At 41.7% G+C, this 18534-nt stretch overlaps 1 protein-coding gene across 2 annotated transcripts; it reads left to right on the forward strand.

The window, feature by feature from the left end:
* The first annotated feature begins 649 nt into the window (after positions 1-649).
* LOC116065640 (DNA replication fork stabilization factor DONSON) lies at positions 650-10343 on the forward strand. Of its 2 annotated transcripts, XM_031321184.2 has the most exons (13): positions 650-1428; positions 1875-1946; positions 2031-2231; positions 2636-2814; positions 2914-2989; positions 3496-3598; positions 4271-4346; positions 7122-7265; positions 7642-7840; positions 8091-8160; positions 8253-8386; positions 10096-10244; positions 10290-10343. In XM_031321184.2, exons 1-12 carry the CDS (start codon positions 856-858, stop codon positions 10234-10236), a joined length of 1968 nt encoding a protein of 655 aa, XP_031177044.1. In that variant the 5' UTR covers positions 650-855; the 3' UTR covers positions 10237-10244; positions 10290-10343. The 2 variants fall into 2 exon arrangements, with proteins under 2 accessions (XP_031177044.1, XP_031177043.1); XM_031321183.2 differs by lacking the exon at positions 10290-10343 and having other exon boundaries at positions 10096-10281.
* The last annotated feature ends 8191 nt before the right edge of the window (positions 10344-18534 follow it).

Genomic DNA, 18534 nt, shown 5'->3' on the forward strand with positions numbered 1-18534 from the left:
ATGTTGCTCGTCCGTGGCTTGGTAGCGTTGCATTCCCCCCCGACTCATTTCCTGGTTCTCCTTCTCCATCAACAACATGAAATCAAGGAGAGGGTTAACTTCTCCTGCTCCAGATCTCCCACCGTGGTCAGAAAGAACAGGGGAGACACTTTGGTTCTCTCACTATGACTCTAGAGTCACTACTCACTCTGAAGATAATCACCATCACTCTCTCACTCACTCTACCACACGCGCGCGCACACACACACACACACACACACACACACACACACACACACACACACACGCCGGCTTGACGCACACACCAGCGCACAAGTAGCCTATAAACATCAGGCCACTTACGTCGGCTGCGGAGAAAGCTCTGCGTGGAGCCTCCGCAGAACCATAAAAAGGCCTTTACATTTCTAGAGAGGAGCACGTCAGACCACAGCGTATGGTCCGTGCCTCCACGTAGCCTAGGCCTACATACTGCGTTGATTAATTTGATGTAACGCAGAAGCATAAATCATGCTTTACACTTCTTTTCAGCGTCATATTTGTCCTCTTGGGTGTCTACTAGAATAGGTTTACATGCTTTGATGTTTTTCATGCTGCAGCTCCTCTGTCTAAACACTCCAGCTGTTTCTCAAAGTCGAGGGTCCCTCCAAGCCGGGTCCTCCCGGGTCCTCCAGAGTCTAGGCAAGGCTCCTCGTCATTCGGAGAAACACGTAAATGGAACAGGCTAGCGCGTGCATTTTCAATTAAAAAAAATATGTGTTTTTTGTCACAAAGAGTTGTTATCACTCACTTGCGTCGTGAAAACGTTTCCCGTTGTCCGTTGCACCGGGATGTGCCGTTTCCATTTTTTCTTTCTAGATGCAAACGCAACACGAGCGGAAACACCTACGTCAGCACGCTACGCTACGCGCCAAATCCGTCCAGTGCGGAAGGCGCGCGATAACAAAACAACAGAAGCAGCACGGTGTTGGTGTTCCCTGTCGGCTGTTTAGACCAACTCTTCCCCTCAGAATGTCTCAGCAGGCGGGATACTCACCCAGCTTCAAGCGACCGGCGGACATCATGCGAATGAGGAGGAAAAGAAGCCGCAGCGAGGCCGGCCAGGGCTCCACTGGCAGCCCGGGACAGAGTGACTCATTCCCGGCGGCCCTGGCGGCAGGTGTCCGTCCCTTCTCCCCGGGGCCGCTGTTCAGCAGCCAGCCGCGCTCCGGAGGAAAACGCAGGAACCCGTTCGCTAACATCGAGAACACTTACAGCCCCAAAAAGAAATGTCTCGTTTATGACGAAGAAGCTGCGGACACGTCTTACAAGATGAAGACATGGACAGACAAAGAGGGACACGACGAGGACATGTCAACAGAGACACGAGGAGGTTTAACTCTCAGCGCGAGGCTGACTGAGGCAGAACAACAGGAACACGTCTCCAGCAAGGTCCGTTACAATAATCAGACTGATTATCAGTCAGATAGACATCTAGCACGGCCGGCAAGCCACTTGTTGCTCTTCAGAAGCCATTTGTTAGGCTTCTCTTTCTAGTTTCAGGCAGCCGGCTGTCTCGTTGTTTCGTTAGCTGAAACTTATTTCTGTTTGACATCAATAGATTTAAATGTGTGAATGATTTGTGTATAAAGCCATCCATAAGATTGGAAGCTTGCCTGGAGTTTTCAGTTAAAACCTCAGTCAGTTATGTGTAAAGTATTGATCATACTGTGGATGTGGAACACGACTCAGTCTGATAAAACGATAAGAAAACACCGAGTTACTTTGTTCTGTTATTTTCATTTTTAGAGAGTTACTTGTTTATGTTAATATGTTTTTATTTAGATTTTTCTTTTAAATGAAAAATGATTATGTTTTGCTCTTTAATATTGCTGTAGAAGCGTCTCTTCTCTGGAGACGACTCTCTGTTTGAAGAAGAGGAAGAAGAGGTTAAAGCTCCACTGCTGAAGGTTGGACTCCTGGTTTGATTTTTGTACAAAATGCCTGTCTCTCTCCACACGTCTGCCTTGTTGTAAACGTCTCTGTGTCCCCAGAGTCCCCAGGCCATCGCTCCGGCCTCCATCTCCCCCCCTGTGTGCTCCGAGTACCCGGCCGACTGGAGCCTGAAGACCCGCCTCCTCTTCACCTCGCCGCTCACGCTGTCCTGGGCCGAGCATCCCAAAGCTCAGGAGGAGGCTGCAGGGCTGAGTCAGCACTGCAGAGCTCACTTCCTGTCTCTGCCTCACAGTCTGCAGGTACTCTCAGTGTTATTTTATTTGGTGGGGTTATATTACCAAGATGTGCAGGTTTCAGCAGATGATTACAGTAACGTTACTGGAACCGGGCTGTAATATCCGCCGACATTTCAGCAACACAGTAAATCCTAAACTGTATTTTTCCAGCAGAGGACATGAAAACAGAATGTAAAGTGCTACTTTACTTTATGTTGATGGCTGTAGTCTATAATTAATGTGGCCAAAATGATGAACTACTACTACTCTCTCACACACACACACACACACACACACACACACACACACACACACAACCTCATAAACACTTGACCTTGATGCTAAATTTCTGCCTCCTTGGCCTCCAAACTGTGGTTGGTGCTTGTTATGTTAGAGACAGCCCGTCCCTGTCTCTCTGTCCCCTGCAGGACCCGCGGGTGTGCCCGGAGCTCCGCTGTGCCTTCCAGCAGAGTCTGGTGTACTGGCAACACCCGTCCCTGCCCTGGATCTCTCTGTTCCCCCGGATCAACGCAGACAGGAACTTCACGGGGAAGAGCATGCCATGGGCACAGGACCGGGCTCTGCAGCAAAGCCTTATGACTGAATGGTCAGTTAGTACACACACACACACACACACACACACACACACACACCCCCGAGTGAGTCTTGTAAAGGTCTGATATGGCAGCGTGTTGTTGTTCTCCAGGTCGGTGAGTCTGTCGTCTCTCTACAGTCTGCTGAAGGCCAGACTCTGTCCCTACTTCTACCTCTGCTCCTATCAGGTACTGATGTACTGTATACATCACACATCTTTATGGATTTTAAACACTAGGACTGTAACAATACACTCAACTCCTGATTCATTAAGTTAACAGAATGAGATGCAGACAAATGAGTGAAAAATCTTCCTTTTATTTTTATAAACTGTGCAAAACAACAGATGTGTCCTCTTACCGAAAGTGACACAGAAACTGTATTTTGTCCTTTACAGAAATTAGATTTTTAAAACAAGTCCCATATCAAAACAACTAAATAGAAACAAATCCCTTCTAATAAATAAACTAAGAAGACGTAGTGACGTCTGAAGACAAGTGAAATCAAATGTAGATTAAAAACTGCATCAAGATTCATTCAAGCATAGTTACACATTTATATTCAAATTTAAACCATGCATGCTTACATCCCTACTGAACATAGTACATCACTTTTTTTTAAATGGGATGGTTGCATCTGGAAACATGTTTGTCCTGTTGTGATTGAATGTTCTGATGTTAGACGTGTTTGTCAGTTGACAGTGCTGTTCAGGGCCGCAGGTCTCGGGGGCTCCAGCTCCATCACTGCCTTCATCTCTCCAACAACCAGGGGGCTCCGAGAGGCCATGAAGGCCGAAGGTAAGTCGCTCCCGCACCTCATCTTCACTCTTCACAATACAAAGGCTTTTCTCTTCTTATACATCCTCAACATGATATTAACTATGGGATGTTTTTGGTCTCTTTATTCAAATGGCAATGTATTTGTCAATTGTCAATTTAATTTGCAATTTTGTCATTCAATTTGAATATGTATTTTGCAATTGACATTTCAATATGCAAAGTTTCAATGCAATCCTCAATTCAGTTAAAATTATTTGGACTAAAAATTAGAATGAAAGCGCAACCAATTGCATTTCATTTTGCCATGGTTTTTTGGTCTCTTTATTCAATTGGCAATTCAATGTGTCAGACGTCTCATCAAGGCCGGGCTTCAGTTAGGACATCACTTCCTTGTTTACTGACTGACAGCCCCGGGCTTCCACTTCAGTCGTCAACGCCAGTCAAGACTACTTCTGTTCTCCTTGTTCACTAAGTTTAACGTTATACCTTAGATAACGTCCATACTGTCTGTTCAGCCTAGACTTTAGACCATTGTTGGTATTTTGTGTTTATTTACATGATGAGGCATTACAATTAGCGTTATCCTGGGTTAGTAGCTTGCTAACAATCTAGGCTACGTTTTGTGGCTGGCAGAAACTCCACTATGACTATAATCCTACGTTAATGCATTGATGTTGTGTTCCTGTTCAGGTATTGAGTTCAGTCTGCCTCTGGTGGAGAAGAGGAGGAGGAGCAAGGAACAACACAAGCTGAACGAGGACATAGAGTGAGTCTGCTGCCTCCACACTAGGGCTGAACGATTAACTGCATTTGCAATACTATTGCGATATGTTAAAACGCGATTTCCTAATCGTAAAGGCTGCGATTTGGTCATGTGACTCGCAAGAGCAAATCAGTCTGCACTCCGCAGAGAAAGCATCAACTTAGCACGCTAACGCTACGCCGTACCTTGAGCTGATTTCTGTCATTCAAACAACTGAGTTGTAGTTTAAAACTTTTACAGCCATTTTAATAAAATGAAGGCTTTTAGTCTGGCTTGAGTCTATACATGCAGTTAATGGATACAGACACGCAGAACTCAAGGCTCGGTTGGCAACCGTTAGCTCTGATTATTGGTTAGCTACAGTTAGCTAGCTCCGTTATAAAGATATGGAGTGGAGGAGACTGCCACTGGGAGGGGTAACAACCAGACTCTGAGAGGAGGGGTAACAACCAGACTCTGAGAGGGGTAACAACCAGACTCTGAGAGGGTAACAACCAGACTCTGAGAGGAGGGGTAACAACCAGACTCTGAGAGGAGGGGTAACAACCAGACTCTGAGATGGGTAACAACCAGACTCTGAGAGGAGGGGTAACAACCAGACTCTGAGAGGAGGGGTAACAACCAGACTCTGAGAGGAGGGGTAACAACCAGACTTTGAGAGGAGGGGTAACAACCAGACTCTGAGAGGAGGGGTAACAACCAGACTCTGAGAGGAGGGGTAACAACCAGACTTTGAGAGGAGGGGTAACAACCAGACTCTGAGAGGAGGGGTAACAACCAGACTCTGATAAATGACGTTCGGGGAGCTTTCACAGCAGCGTGGCTGCATTGTTTCAACGGTTTTATTAGTACAGTTAATCCCAGCAGCATGCTACTGCTAACGTAACGATAGCCTCTCTGTCTCTGAGTGCAACGTTGACGCTGTCAGGCATGCGGCACACAACTTCATGAGGGAAGGGGGGGGCTGGAGGCAGCTCCTCTGTGTGCGCTGTAAAAAAAAAAAAGAAACACCATTGTATATACTGTATATCAGCCATTGTCAACTTGCGGCCCGCGGGCCACATCCGGCCCGCCAAAGCATTTAGTCTGGCCCGCAGAATAATCATGAATTTAGAAAATGTGAAGAGGAAAAAATGTGTTCTGTTATTTAGCATTTCAAGCATTAATATAACAGCAGGTAACATTACACAGGTAGAGCACAAACCCAGCCCCTGTATTTGCATCTCTATTCACATGCCGGGATTCTGTACAGCGATGCCTGCGCTCCATACACACAGCTGAGCCCAGATGTGTGTGCGTTAAAACACACACACACACACACAGCTGAGCCGAGATGTGTGTGTGCTAAAACACACAGTAGGTTACCTGACTGGGAACGATACAAAGAGGATAATCAACGGCCGCTGGGGCAGATCAACTCACGCTAGTCTGGTTACTGTAAGTAGGCTACAATAAAACCTTTGTGAGTAAAAAGTCAATACTTATCAATGCACTCACCTGTATAGACAGGCATAAACATGTAGAAAGCCATATTTCAATCTGTTCAGTCCACTCTTGTCCACCGCGCTGTTTTACACGAACACAGCTCTACTCTGCAAATAGAGAATTTTTACAAACAAACTAAAACAAAAGCTGTCTGTTTGTAGTCTAACTGTTTATCTGAGTTTGCTGGGAATCTTGAAATTTGGACCAATTCTTATAAATGTAACTGCTGGCTGAACGAGCCATCCTCTCCGCTGGAGCGGTAAACCTATGGATGTATTATAAGACTACAACAGACACGTGGCTACTTAATATGCTCGTGAATGACGCAATCGTTATGTTCACGTTCTTCATTGTTGATGATGATGATGATGGTCGTATTATTTTGCAACAGCATCGTTTCATTGCAAATGGGGCATATATGAGGAATGCATAGCCTGCTTATCAGTCCATTCATCATTCACCATTACCTGACAACAGCCAGTTCTTTCTGCAAGCGTTCTCCACCAATCAGGACGCTGCATACTACAACCATGTTTCCTTAATCACAGACTTTAACCATCACTCCTCAGTGAACTGCCTCCTAGTCTGAGATCTTTTTCTAGTTAAAGAGCCAGTTATCATTAGAGGTCGACCGATATGGTTTTTCTCTGGCCGATGTCGATCTTTAGAAATCAGGGTCAGCCGATGCTGCCGATTTATTTTGGCCGATATGTGTTTGTTTTTAAACCTCAATTTGAAAGATAAAATGTAACACTAATATACACAGAATTTCTCAACAAAAACATTCATTGAACACTTCACCAATCTACACTTGTAGCCTATACTTCAATTAAAAATGTATAATGTAAAAACATACTGTAGCTAGTCTATACTGTATAAATAATGAATGAAAAATATAGGCCTATTAAATAAACAAAACAGGTAAGAAGAAAATAAACTTTGTCAAATAAACCTTTCAATGAAAAAATAAAGTTTCAATATAGTACTGTGACTGAAGTAGTTAAATAAAAGATGTCATTCATATTTTTAATTTTAGTTTAATTTTTAGTTTAATCTATCTAATCTTGTGTTGTTCATACTATACAATGATTTATTGCTTGTCTTTGTTGAGTAATACAGAAGACAAAGATCTTAAAAAATAATCGCATATTGAATCGCAATCACAATATTTTTTGAAAAAAATTGCAATTAGATTATTTTCAAAAATCCTTAAGCCCTACTCCACTCTCCACTACACCTGTGACCCCACCCTACACCTGAACCCTATAAAATATTATTTAATTTGAATCGCAGGTGTTGTGAGCTGAATGAGGGCGAGGACAGTCCGGAAGCTGATGATGAAGAGGACGGTGATGATGAAGATGGCAGCTTCTCCTGGCTGAAGGAGATGGGAGTCCAGGATAAAATCAAGAAGCCAGACAGCATCTCCATTCAACTGTATCCTCCTGCTGCTCTCACTCCCTGCTATAGCACAACTAACATATAGAGCTGCAGGGATGAATGGTTTAGTTGTCAACTATTAAATTAATCTTAAACTATTTTGATAATCGATTAATCATTTTGAGTAAATTTTATGAAAAACGTGTGATATTAGTTTGTTAAATTTTCTAGTTTCTTCTCTCCTCTGTGACAGTAAAGGTAATATCTTTGAGTTGTGGACAAAACAATCTTGGGCTTTAGGAAACACTGATCCACATTTTAGAGACCAAGCAACTCATCCTGACAATAATCCACACATTAATCCAAGATGAATATAACTGTTAGTGTCAGCCCTTGGGGAAGAATGAGTCAAGCTCCTTGACCCGTGGTGCAGTCGTAAGGAGGGTCAGACGGTGTGTGTTGACCACCGGCCCGAGTCGCTGGTGTGTGTGGACGGCTCACACACCTTCACCCTCATCAACTTCCTGATGGGCTGTAAGAGTCTGGTGGCGGCCGCCGGCTCCCAGGCTGGGCTACCCCCGACACTGCTGGCTCCCTGCGCCTTCAGAGGGGCCGCCATGCAAACACTTAAGGTACGCGCACACACACACACACACACACACACACACACACATGCACACAAGTGTGGCCTGAAGTTCATGTTTTTATTGAATTCCACAGAAAACTGAATCATTCTTGAATGTGAGTGAATATCTGAAGAAATTGTGGAATGTATCTGGGAGAAATACAACAGTCCCACCAGGTGTGTGTGTGTCTCTGTGTGTCTCTGTCTGTCTGTCTGTCTGTCTGTCTGTCTGTCTGTCTGTCTGTCTGTCTTTTCAGGCACGCAGTGTGAATGTGAAGAGCCAGGTTGGTTCTACCTTCCAGAACATTAGCAGTCTGGAGATCACAGGTATATCATCATGTATATATGTTTCATACTTACTGAACATAAAGTCTGAGGTGGAGCGCTGGAGGCACTTTAATTTCTCCTCTTTCCTTTAGGACCGATCCTTCCCTCGTCTCTCCACGCCATCACTACTCTCCTACGACCTGCACAGAAAGGAAATTTCTCAGCTGCTCTTTACACACACACACCCACCGCCGTCATGAACACACACCCACCCACGCTGCAGCAGGTAAGACGGCTTTCTGTACACAGATTTTGATTATATTCAATCAGTTTGTTAAAGAACGGCATATTAATAAAACACATGATTCTACATGGGTTAACAATGCCAGAGTTAGCCATAAGGCTGTGCTCATGTGTAGTCCCCTGGCCTCAATCTTAAAAAGCAGGGCTTAAAGTATTCCGGCACCGTGCCGGATCTCCGGCGTGCGGCCTTGAGGGAAAAAAAAGAAAAAAGAAATTGGGAACTTGCATGTGGTTTATTATTTTCGAGGCAATTGATTTCACCTACCAATCATATGAGAGGAACGCAGCTCTTACACAGGGCTGAAGTACTTGGGCCTGGTGCCCGATTTCTGGCGTTTGACTATTTTAGAAAAATAAATAAATTTAAAAAGTCTACATGGGATTTGTTTTTGATGCGCTGGATTTAACCAATCATCGAACTTACCAATGAAACGAGTTCTAGCCAATCAGATGCAAAGTAGGGCGGGTCTTTGCCGAAATGCGAAAGTGCGGTGTGGTCTCCGTGGTAACGCGGCTAAAAAAAATGGAGGCAAAGTTTATCAAACTTGGAGCATGTAGCTTTAGTTGAGAAAGTAGTTAAAAACAAATGGCGCTGGGCGTGAATAGAGGACAAGAGGAGACGGGAGGAGACGGGAAGCCGTTTAGCACTTGGTGTCTCATTTCTGAGGGAGCCGGGGGCTTCTGCAGCTGTTGAAGGAAGACACTGGACGGCAGCAGCGGTAAGACAGGGCTGCTAGTCATTAGATGCTAGTCACAAAGCTTCGGTCCGTGCACTCTGTCATACGAGTACGTTACCGGCAACGATGGCTACCGCTGCGACTGCTCCTTCACTGACCGACCGTGTTTGTGATACAAACAATACGTGTGTGTGCACGTTCATAGAGGAACATGATTTGTCATTAATGATGGCCGCTGTGTAAAGCTGTCTGAAGCCCAAACTGCCTTGACAAAGCTGTCTGTTTGGAATCAGCATGGCAGGTATTTAAACATCACGGCCTTGTCCCAGAGTTTAGACGTCTAACTATATGAAAAGCTAAACAATGCAAAGTTTTTAATAAATGTAAATAAAGCAGCTAATATCAACATGGACAAAATCATGAATGTACTAATTCTCGTTTTTGATGATGACCTGGCCAAAGTAACAACACAACATCTAGAAAGTTCTGTTTTCACAATGATTCATTGTAGGATTATATTATTGCAATATGTAAATCTACATTGATTCTTAATTTAAGATATGGTTGGAAGAAGTAAAAATTGATCCAAAACTTTTTACTTCTTAAAAATTATGACTTTTATTATTTTGTAACGTAAGAACGACTAACAGTTTTGCCAGTCAAATTAACTTTAATGAGTCAAAAAAAAGTTTCAGGCTCAGGATTTGTTCTCACTTTAAGCCCTGTAAAAAGGCTTTCTTTAAATATTACAAACAAAGAAACAAGAAAGGAAGACAACACAAGCACAAAACAATACAGCACAGAAGCAGAACAATTAGCAATAAAACAAAGAGCAGAATTACAAGCTAAAACTACCGAGACTCAAAAAGACACAGCTGCTGGAGTGAAATAAAATAAAATACATAGAGATTGCAAACTACATGCGTAATAAATAGTTGTAATGCTGACATGTAAATGTGTTTTAGCTGCTTAGTAAAAGACTTGTGTTGAATTGTCTGTCTCTCTGTGTCTGCAGAGTCCTGTTGGGTCTGTGGACCTGTCCGGCTGTGGACTCCATCCTGCTTCCCTCCAGCAGCTCCAGCAGACCTCGGCCCTGGGGAAGACGGCTCTGACTCACATCTACATGAACAACTACAGCTACACCTGGAAGAACTGACTGCCTGCTCAGAGTCTTCCTCTTTTTTAAAGCTCTTGTAATGATCACATTGTTCTGAGTTTGTTTTAAATGTTAATGAATGCATTTAGTTAGCTTCTTTGAAAATGTTTTTAATTACTTGTAATTGGTTTTATTTTCAGTTTTAATAAATGAAATGTTTTGAAAAAATAATTTCTATGAAATTTATTGAGGGTTGGTAAATTTGAAGGACTAGACAGCAGTCACAATATCTGTAGAGACCTTCTAACCCATTCACACAAGGCACTCAATGTCTGCCCTCGTTAGGTGGTGGTGATGGCACAGTGGATATGAACCATGCCTTTGGTGTGGGAGACCTGGGTTTGATTCCCACTGCGATACATCAACCAATGTGTCCCTGAGCAAGACACTTAACTCCTAGTTGCTCCAGAGGCGTGCTGCCTCTGACATATGTAGCAATTGTAAGTCGCTTTGGATAAAAACGTCAGCTAAATGACATGTAATGTAATGCTGCTTCCTGGACTTCCGTCTTTGGAGACCTAAAGTCATTCACATACGCACAACTGGCGCAACGTCATAGAATGTCTCTGAACAGAGTCACACCCACTTTTAGGGGAAAACAATCCCGCGTTCCCCATAGACAACAGCGTAACGACCAAGGAAATGTAAATCGCTCCAAACCTTTACTTTAAACAAACTGTTTTGAATTAATAACTATGCCGAAAGTTTGCTGAGTAGTTTGTTGCACCAGCAGTACATCCAAAAATCCCGGTCTTCGATTTAGACTCTAATAATTCTCTGTTTCAGCACCATGGACAGCCTCCCTCTGTTTTAGTAATAATTCTGTTTCAGCACCATGGACAACCTCTCTCTGTTTTAGTAATAATTCTGTTTCAGCACCATGGACAACCTCTCTCTGTTTTAGTAATAATACTCTGTTTCAGCACCATGGACAACCTCTCTCTGTTTTAGTAATAATACTCTGTTTCAGCACCTTGGACAGCCTCTCTCTGTTTTAGTAATAATTCTCTGTTTCAGCACCTTGGACAGCCTCCCTCTGTTTTAGTAATAATTCTGTTTCAGCACCATGGACAACCTCTCTCTGTTTTAGTAATAATTCTGTTTCAGCACCATGGACAACCTCCCTCTGTTTTAGTAATAGTTCTCTGTTTCAGCACCATGGACAACCTCTCTCTGTTTTAGTAACAATTCTGTTTCAGCACCATGGACAACCTCCCTCTGTTTTAGTAATAGTTCTCTGTTTCAGCACCATGGACAACCTCTCTCTGTTTTAGTAATAATTCTGTTTCAGCACCATGGACAACCTCTCTGTTTTAGTAATAATTCTGTTTCAGCACCATGGACAACCTCCCTCTGTTTTAGTAATAGTTCTCTGTTTCAGCACCATGGACAACCTCTCTCTGTTTTAGTAACAATTCTGTTTCAGCACCATGGACAACCTCCCTCTGTTTTAGTAATAGTTCTCTGTTTCAGCACCATGGACAACCTCTCTCTGTTTTAGTAACAATTGTTTCAGCACCATGGACAACCTCTCTCTGTTTTAGTAACAATTCTGTTTTAGCAGCATGGACAACCTCTCTCTGTTTTAGTAATAATTCTCTGTTTCAGCACCATGGACAACCTCCCTCTGTTTTAGTAATAGTTCTGTTTCAGCACCATGGACAACCTCTCTCTGTTTTAGTAATAGTTCTCTGTTTCAGCACCATGGACAACCTCCCTCTGTTTTAGTAATAGTTCTCTGTTTCAGCACCATGGACAACCTCTCTGTTTTAGTAATAATTCTGTTTCAGCACCATGGACAACCTCCCTCTGTTTTAGTAATAATTCTGTTTCAGCACCATGGACAACCTCTCTCTGTTTTAGTAACAATTCTGTTTCAGCACCATGGACAACCTCTCTCTGTTTTAGTAACAATTCTGTTTTAGCAGCATGGACAACCTCTCTCTGTTTTAGTAATAATTCTCTGTTTCAGCACCATGGACAACCTCCCTCTGTTTTAGTAATAGTTCTGTTTCAGCACCATGGACAACCTCTCTCTGTTTTAGTAATAGTTCTCTGTTTCAGCACCATGGACAACCTCCCTCTGTTTTAGTAATAGTTCTCTGTTTCAGCACCATGGACAACCTCTCTGTTTTAGTAATAATTCTGTTTCAGCACCATGGACAACCTCCCTCTGTTTTAGTAATAATTCTGTTTCAGCACCATGGACAACCTCTCTCTGTTTTAGTAATAATTCTGTTTCAGCACCATGGACAACCTCTCTGTTTTAGTAATAATTCTGTTTCAGCACCATGGACAGCCTCTCTCTGTTTTAGTAATAATTCTGTTTCAGCACCATGGACAACCTCTCTGTTTTAGTAATAATTCTGTTTCAGCACCATGGACAACCTCTCTCTGTTTTAGTAATAATTATGTTTCAGCACCATGGACAACCTCTCTCTGTTTTAGTAATAGTTCTCTGTTTCAGCACCATGGACAACCTCTCTTTTTTAGTAATAATTCTGTTTCAGCACCATGGACAACCTCCCTCTGTTTTAGTAATAATTCTGTTTCAGCACCATGGACAGCCTCTCTCTGTTTTAGTAATAATTCTGTTTCAGCACCATGGACAGCCTCTCTCTGTTTTAGTAATAATTCTGTTTCAGCACCATGGACAACCTCTCTCTGTTTTAGTAATAATTCTGTTTCAGCACCATGGACAACCTCTCTGTTTTAGTAATAATTCTGTTTCAGCACCATGGACAACCTCCCTCTGTTTTAGTAATAGTTATCTGTTTCAGCACCATGGACAACCTCTCTCTGTTTTAGTAACAATTCTGTTTCAGCACCATGGACAACCTCCCTCTGTTTTAGTAATAGTTCTCTGTTTCAGCACCATGGACAACCTCTCTCTGTTTTAGTAACAATTGTTTCAGCACCATGGACAACCTCTCTCTGTTTTAGTAACAATTCTGTTTTAGCAGCATGGACAACCTCTCTCTGTTTTAGTAATAATTCTCTGTTTCAGCACCATGGACAACCTCCCTCTGTTTTAGTAATAGTTCTGTTTCAGCACCATGGACAACCTCTCTCTGTTTTAGTAATAGTTCTCTGTTTCAGCACCATGGACAACCTCCCTCTGTTTTAGTAATAGTTCTCTGTTTCAGCACCATGGACAACCTCTCTGTTTTAGTAATAATTCTGTTTCAGCACCATGGACAACCTCCCTCTGTTTTAGTAATAATTCTGTTTCAGCACCATGGACAACCTCTCTCTGTTTTAGTAACAATTCTGTTTCAGCACCATGGACAACCTCTCTCTGTTTTAGTAACAATTCTGTTTTAGCAGCATGGACAACCTCTCTCTGTTTTAGTAATAATTCTCTGTTTCAGCACCATGGACAACCTCCCTCTGTTTTAGTAATAGTTCTGTTTCAGCACCATGGACAACCTCTCTCTGTTTTAGTAATAGTTCTCTGTTTCAGCACCATGGACAACCTCCCTCTGTTTTAGTAATAGTTCTCTGTTTCAGCACCATGGACAACCTCTCTGTTTTAGTAATAATTCTGTTTCAGCACCATGGACAACCTCCCTCTGTTTTAGTAATAATTCTGTTTCAGCACCATGGACAACCTCTCTCTGTTTTAGTAATAATTCTGTTTCAGCACCATGGACAACCTCTCTGTTTTAGTAATAATTCTGTTTCAGCACCATGGACAGCCTCTCTCTGTTTTAGTAATAATTCTGTTTCAGCACCATGGACAACCTCTCTGTTTTAGTAATAATTCTGTTTCAGCACCATGGACAACCTCTCTCTGTTTTAGTAATAATTATGTTTCAGCACCATGGACAACCTCTCTCTGTTTTAGTAATAGTTCTCTGTTTCAGCACCATGGACAACCTCTCTTTTTTAGTAATAATTCTGTTTCAGCACCATGGACAACCTCCCTCTGTTTTAGTAATAATTCTGTTTCAGCACCATGGACAGCCTCTCTCTGTTTTAGTAATAATTCTGTTTCAGCACCATGGACAGCCTCCCTCTGTTTTAGTAATAATTCTGTTTCAGCACCATGGACAACCTCCCTCTGTTTTAGTAATAATTGTTTCAGCACCATGGACAGCCTCTCTCTGTTTTAGTAATAATTCTGTTTCAGCACCATGGACAACCTCCCTCTGTTTTAGTAATAATTCTGTTTCAGCACCATGGACAGCCTCTCTCTGTTTTAGTAATAATTCTCTGTTTCAGCACCTTGGACAGCCTCTCTCTGTTTTAGTAATAATTCTGTTTCAGCACCATGGACAACCTCTCTGTTTTAGTAATAATTCTGTTTCAGCACCATGGACAACCTCTCTGTTTTAGTAATAATTCTGTTTCAGCACCATGGACAACCTCTCTCTGTTTTAGTAATAATTCTGTTTCAGCACCATGGACAACCTCTCTCTGTTTTAGTAATAGTTCTCTGTTTCAGCACCATGGACAACCTCTCTGTTTTAGTAATAATTCTGTTTCAGCACCATGGACAACCTCTCTCTGTTTTAGTAATAATTCTGTTTCAGCACCATGGACAACCTCTCTCTGTTTTAGTAATAGTTCTCTGTTTCAGCACCATGGACAACCTCTCTTTTTTAGTAATAATTCTGTTTCAGCACCATGGACAGCCTCTCTCTGTTTTAGTAATAATTCTGTTTCAGCACCATGGACAACCTCCCTCTGTTTTAGTAATAATTCTGTTTCAGCACCATGGACAGCCTCCCTCTGTTTTAGTAATAATTCTGTTTCAGCACCATGGACAACCTCCCTCTGTTTTAGTAATACTTCTGTTTCAGCACCATGGACAGCCTCTCTCTGTTTTAGTAATAATTCTGTTTCAGCACCATGGACAACCTCTCTCTGTTTTAGTAATAATTCTGTTTCAGCACCATGGACAACCTCTCTCTGTTTTAGTAATAGTTCTCTGTTTCAGCACCATGGACAACCTCTCTTTTTTAGTAATAATTCTGTTTCAGCACCATGGACAGCCTCTCTCTGTTTTAGTAATAATTCTGTTTCAGCACCATGGACAACCTCTCTCTGTTTTAGTAATAATTCTGTTTCAGCACCATGGACAACCTCTCTCTGTTTTAGTAATAGTTCTCTGTTTCAGCACCATGGACAACCTCCCTCTGTTTTAGTAATAATTCTGTTTCAGCACCATGGACAGCCTCTCTCTGTTTTAGGAATAATTCTGTTTCAGCACCATGGACAGCCTCCCTCTGTTTTAGTAATAATTCTGTTTCAGCACCATGGACAACCTCCCTCTGTTTTAGTAATAATTCTGTTTCAGCACCATGGACAGCCTCTCTCTGTTTTAGTAATAATTCTGTTTCAGCACCATGGACAGCCTCTCTCTGTTTTAGTAATAATTCTGTTTTATGGGATTATTTTTGTGTCTTTAATTCCAAACAAAACTTCTCAGGTATTAAACAAAAAACACTAACTCAAGCAAAAAACTGTCACCTCAAAGGTAAAACTTTAAACTTGCAAACAAAACATGTGTGTAGTTGTAAACTATTGGTCTTTTATTTGTTTGATATTATGTCCTTTTGTTTCCAGTTCCCTCTGCTTCTTTCTCAATGATCAGTCTTTACTCTCTCCATCACGTTTGCAGTTCTGCTTCCAGCTTTCTCGTTTGCGCTTCCAGAGTCTTTGTTTGCGATTCTGACACAAAACTCTGGCGTGGGCAGGTCTTACAGGGGTGCATCCCCATTGACTAATGAGTGTTAAGGGAAAGTAAGTAAGTAAACTTTATTTATATAGCACCTATCACAGACAGAGTCACAAAGTGCTTTACATGCAGCAAGTTTAACAATTTAAAAAACATCATACAAACATAAAAACAATGATAGCTCAGTCAAGTGAAAGCTTGTCTGAATAGGCGTGTCTTCAGCTGTTTTGTAAAATAAACGATAGAATCGGTCACATGCAGCGACAGGGGCAGGGCGTTCCACAATTTGGGAGCAACTGCCTGAAAGGAGCGGTCTCCCCGAGTTTTAAGGCGGGTTTTTGGGACCATCAGGAGATTTTGACCTGAGGAACGAAGCGTGCGGAAAGAGGAGTAAGGGGTCAACAAATCAGCGATATATTTCGGCATCTGTCCATGTAGTGCTCTAAAAGTTAAAACTAAAATTTTATAATCAATTCTGTATTTTACTGGAAGCCAGTGGAGAGTAAACAAAATCTGGGTAATGTGTGCCCTTCTGTTTGTTCCTGTTAAAAGCCTGGCTGTTGCATTTTGCACCAATTGAAGGCGGCTCAGAGAAAATTTATTAAAACAAGTAAAAAGAGAATTACAGTAATCTAACCGTGAAGAAATAAAGGCATGAATGATCATCTCCATGGTAACTTTGGGTAGTATTGTTCTCAATTTAGAGATAGTTCTCAAATGATAAAAACAGTTTCTGACCAACTGTCTAGAATGACCATCCAAAGACATCGATTGGTCGAACAAAACACCAAGGTTTCTTAGGCTGAACTGGAAGGAGGAGTCCAAGGAACAGAGGTGTAGATTGATTTGGGGTGGTTTTTGTTCTGGAGCAATGATCAATGTTTCAGTCTTTTTTGTATTCAGTTGTAGATAATTGTTGTATAACCAAGTCTTAATGCTTGACAGACATTCCAATAAATCAGTTAATTTACCGAACTCTGATTCTTTGAATGAGCAGTACAACTGAATGTCATCAGCGTAAAAGTGGTAAGACACATTATTAAAATTACGGATTATTTCACTAAGAGGGCTAATATACAATAGAAACAAAAGAGGACCTAAAACCGAACCCTGAGGGACTCCGTAAGACAGAGGGGTCATTTCTGACAAGATGTTGTTAACAGACACACAACATGATCTACCACTCAGGTAAGAGGTGAACCATTTAAGAACAGACCCAGAAAACCCCATTTCATTGTGTAACCGATTTAACAATACTGTATGGTCCAATGTATCAAATGCAGACGACAGGTCAAGTAAAATCAACACAGTGTACTGTCCAGAGTCAGCAGCCATCAGAATGTCATTTGATACTTTAAGAAGCGCAGTCTCAGTTGAATGACATTTACGAAAACCTGACTGAAATTTGTCAAGCAAATTTTTTCCATCAAGAAATGAAGTCAGCTGGCCAGCCACCACTTTCTCAAGTATTTTAGATAAGAAAGGCAGTTTAGATATAGGCCTGTAGTTAGTTGGTTCAGAAGAATCCAAATTAGGTTTCTTCAGTATGGGACTAACAACTGCTTGTTTAAAATGGCTGGGCACAGAACCGGTTAAAAGGGAAAGGTTAATCATTTTAACAACTTTCCAACTAATTCAAACACATTTAATAGCAATGAAGTCGGCAATACATCGAGTGGACTTGAAGATGGTTTCACTTTACTTAACAGGCCCTTAATATCATCTCGAGTGATAGGTGAAAAAGTATCCCAGGAGTATGAGACTACTGGCCCACAGGATAAGATATCAAGAAATGGGTTAATAGTAGTTCTAATTTCTTGCACCTTGTTTAAAAAAGCATGTAAAAACCTATTGCAATCAGACTTTGAGTGTACAGGCACTTGGGGAGCGGGGGGGAGAGACAATCTTAGATATTGTATCAAACAGTACTTTAGGATTTTTCTTGTTCAGAGTTACCAGATTAGCAAAATAATCCGACCTGGCCTGTTTTATCATAACATTAAGCAGTGTGATAAACTCCCTCAGATGCAGTCTATGTACTTCCAGACTTGTGGATTTCCACAAACGTTCGACTTTACGGCACTTTCTCCTGAAAGACATTATTTCTTCATTTATCCAATGGCAAGAATTTTTAGGGAATGTGCTTTTACTTTTCAGGGGAACAACGTTATTTAAAACCGACAGACAATGATTATTAAAAGACTGAAGAAAAGATTCAGCATCACTACAGTCATTAAAAGAACTAGGGTCAAATGACTCGGAAAATTTCTCAGCTGTAGTTTGATTAATAATACGTCTTTGCAGCATCGGTCTACAAGGAAGGCAGTCCACATTAGAAGACAGATTGAAAAATATGCAACAATGATCTTTCACATTAATGTTCATAACACTCAGTTGGTCAATGCTCAGGCCTAAAGAAAAAACAAGGTCCAGAGTATGGCCTTTAATATGTGTAGGACCGGAGACATACTGTTTAAAATGAAATGATTCAGTGAGTGTTAAGAACTCAGATGCCACAGTACATGAAGAGTCATCGATATGGAAGTTAAAATCCCCAAGCATCAGAACACTTTCAAGTTTGATAATTGAAGATAAGAACTCTGCAAAATCATCTA

The sequence above is a fragment of the Sander lucioperca genome, chromosome 2 (assembly GCF_008315115.2).
Source record: "Sander lucioperca isolate FBNREF2018 chromosome 2, SLUC_FBN_1.2, whole genome shotgun sequence".
Classification (NCBI taxonomy): domain Eukaryota; kingdom Metazoa; phylum Chordata; class Actinopteri; order Perciformes; family Percidae; genus Sander; species Sander lucioperca.

Coding starts and splice junctions, on each gene's coding strand:
- LOC116065640 (XM_031321184.2), top strand. CDS start 856: ATGCAAACGCAACACGAGCGGAAACACCTACGTCAGCACGCTACGCTA. Junction 1,429..1,874: donor AGGAACACGTCTCCAGCAAG/GTCCGTTACAAT, acceptor ATATTGCTGTAG/AAGCGTCTCTTCTCTGGAGA. Junction 7,841..8,090: donor CCGCCATGCAAACACTTAAG/GTACGCGCACAC, acceptor CTGTCTTTTCAG/GCACGCAGTGTGAATGTGAA.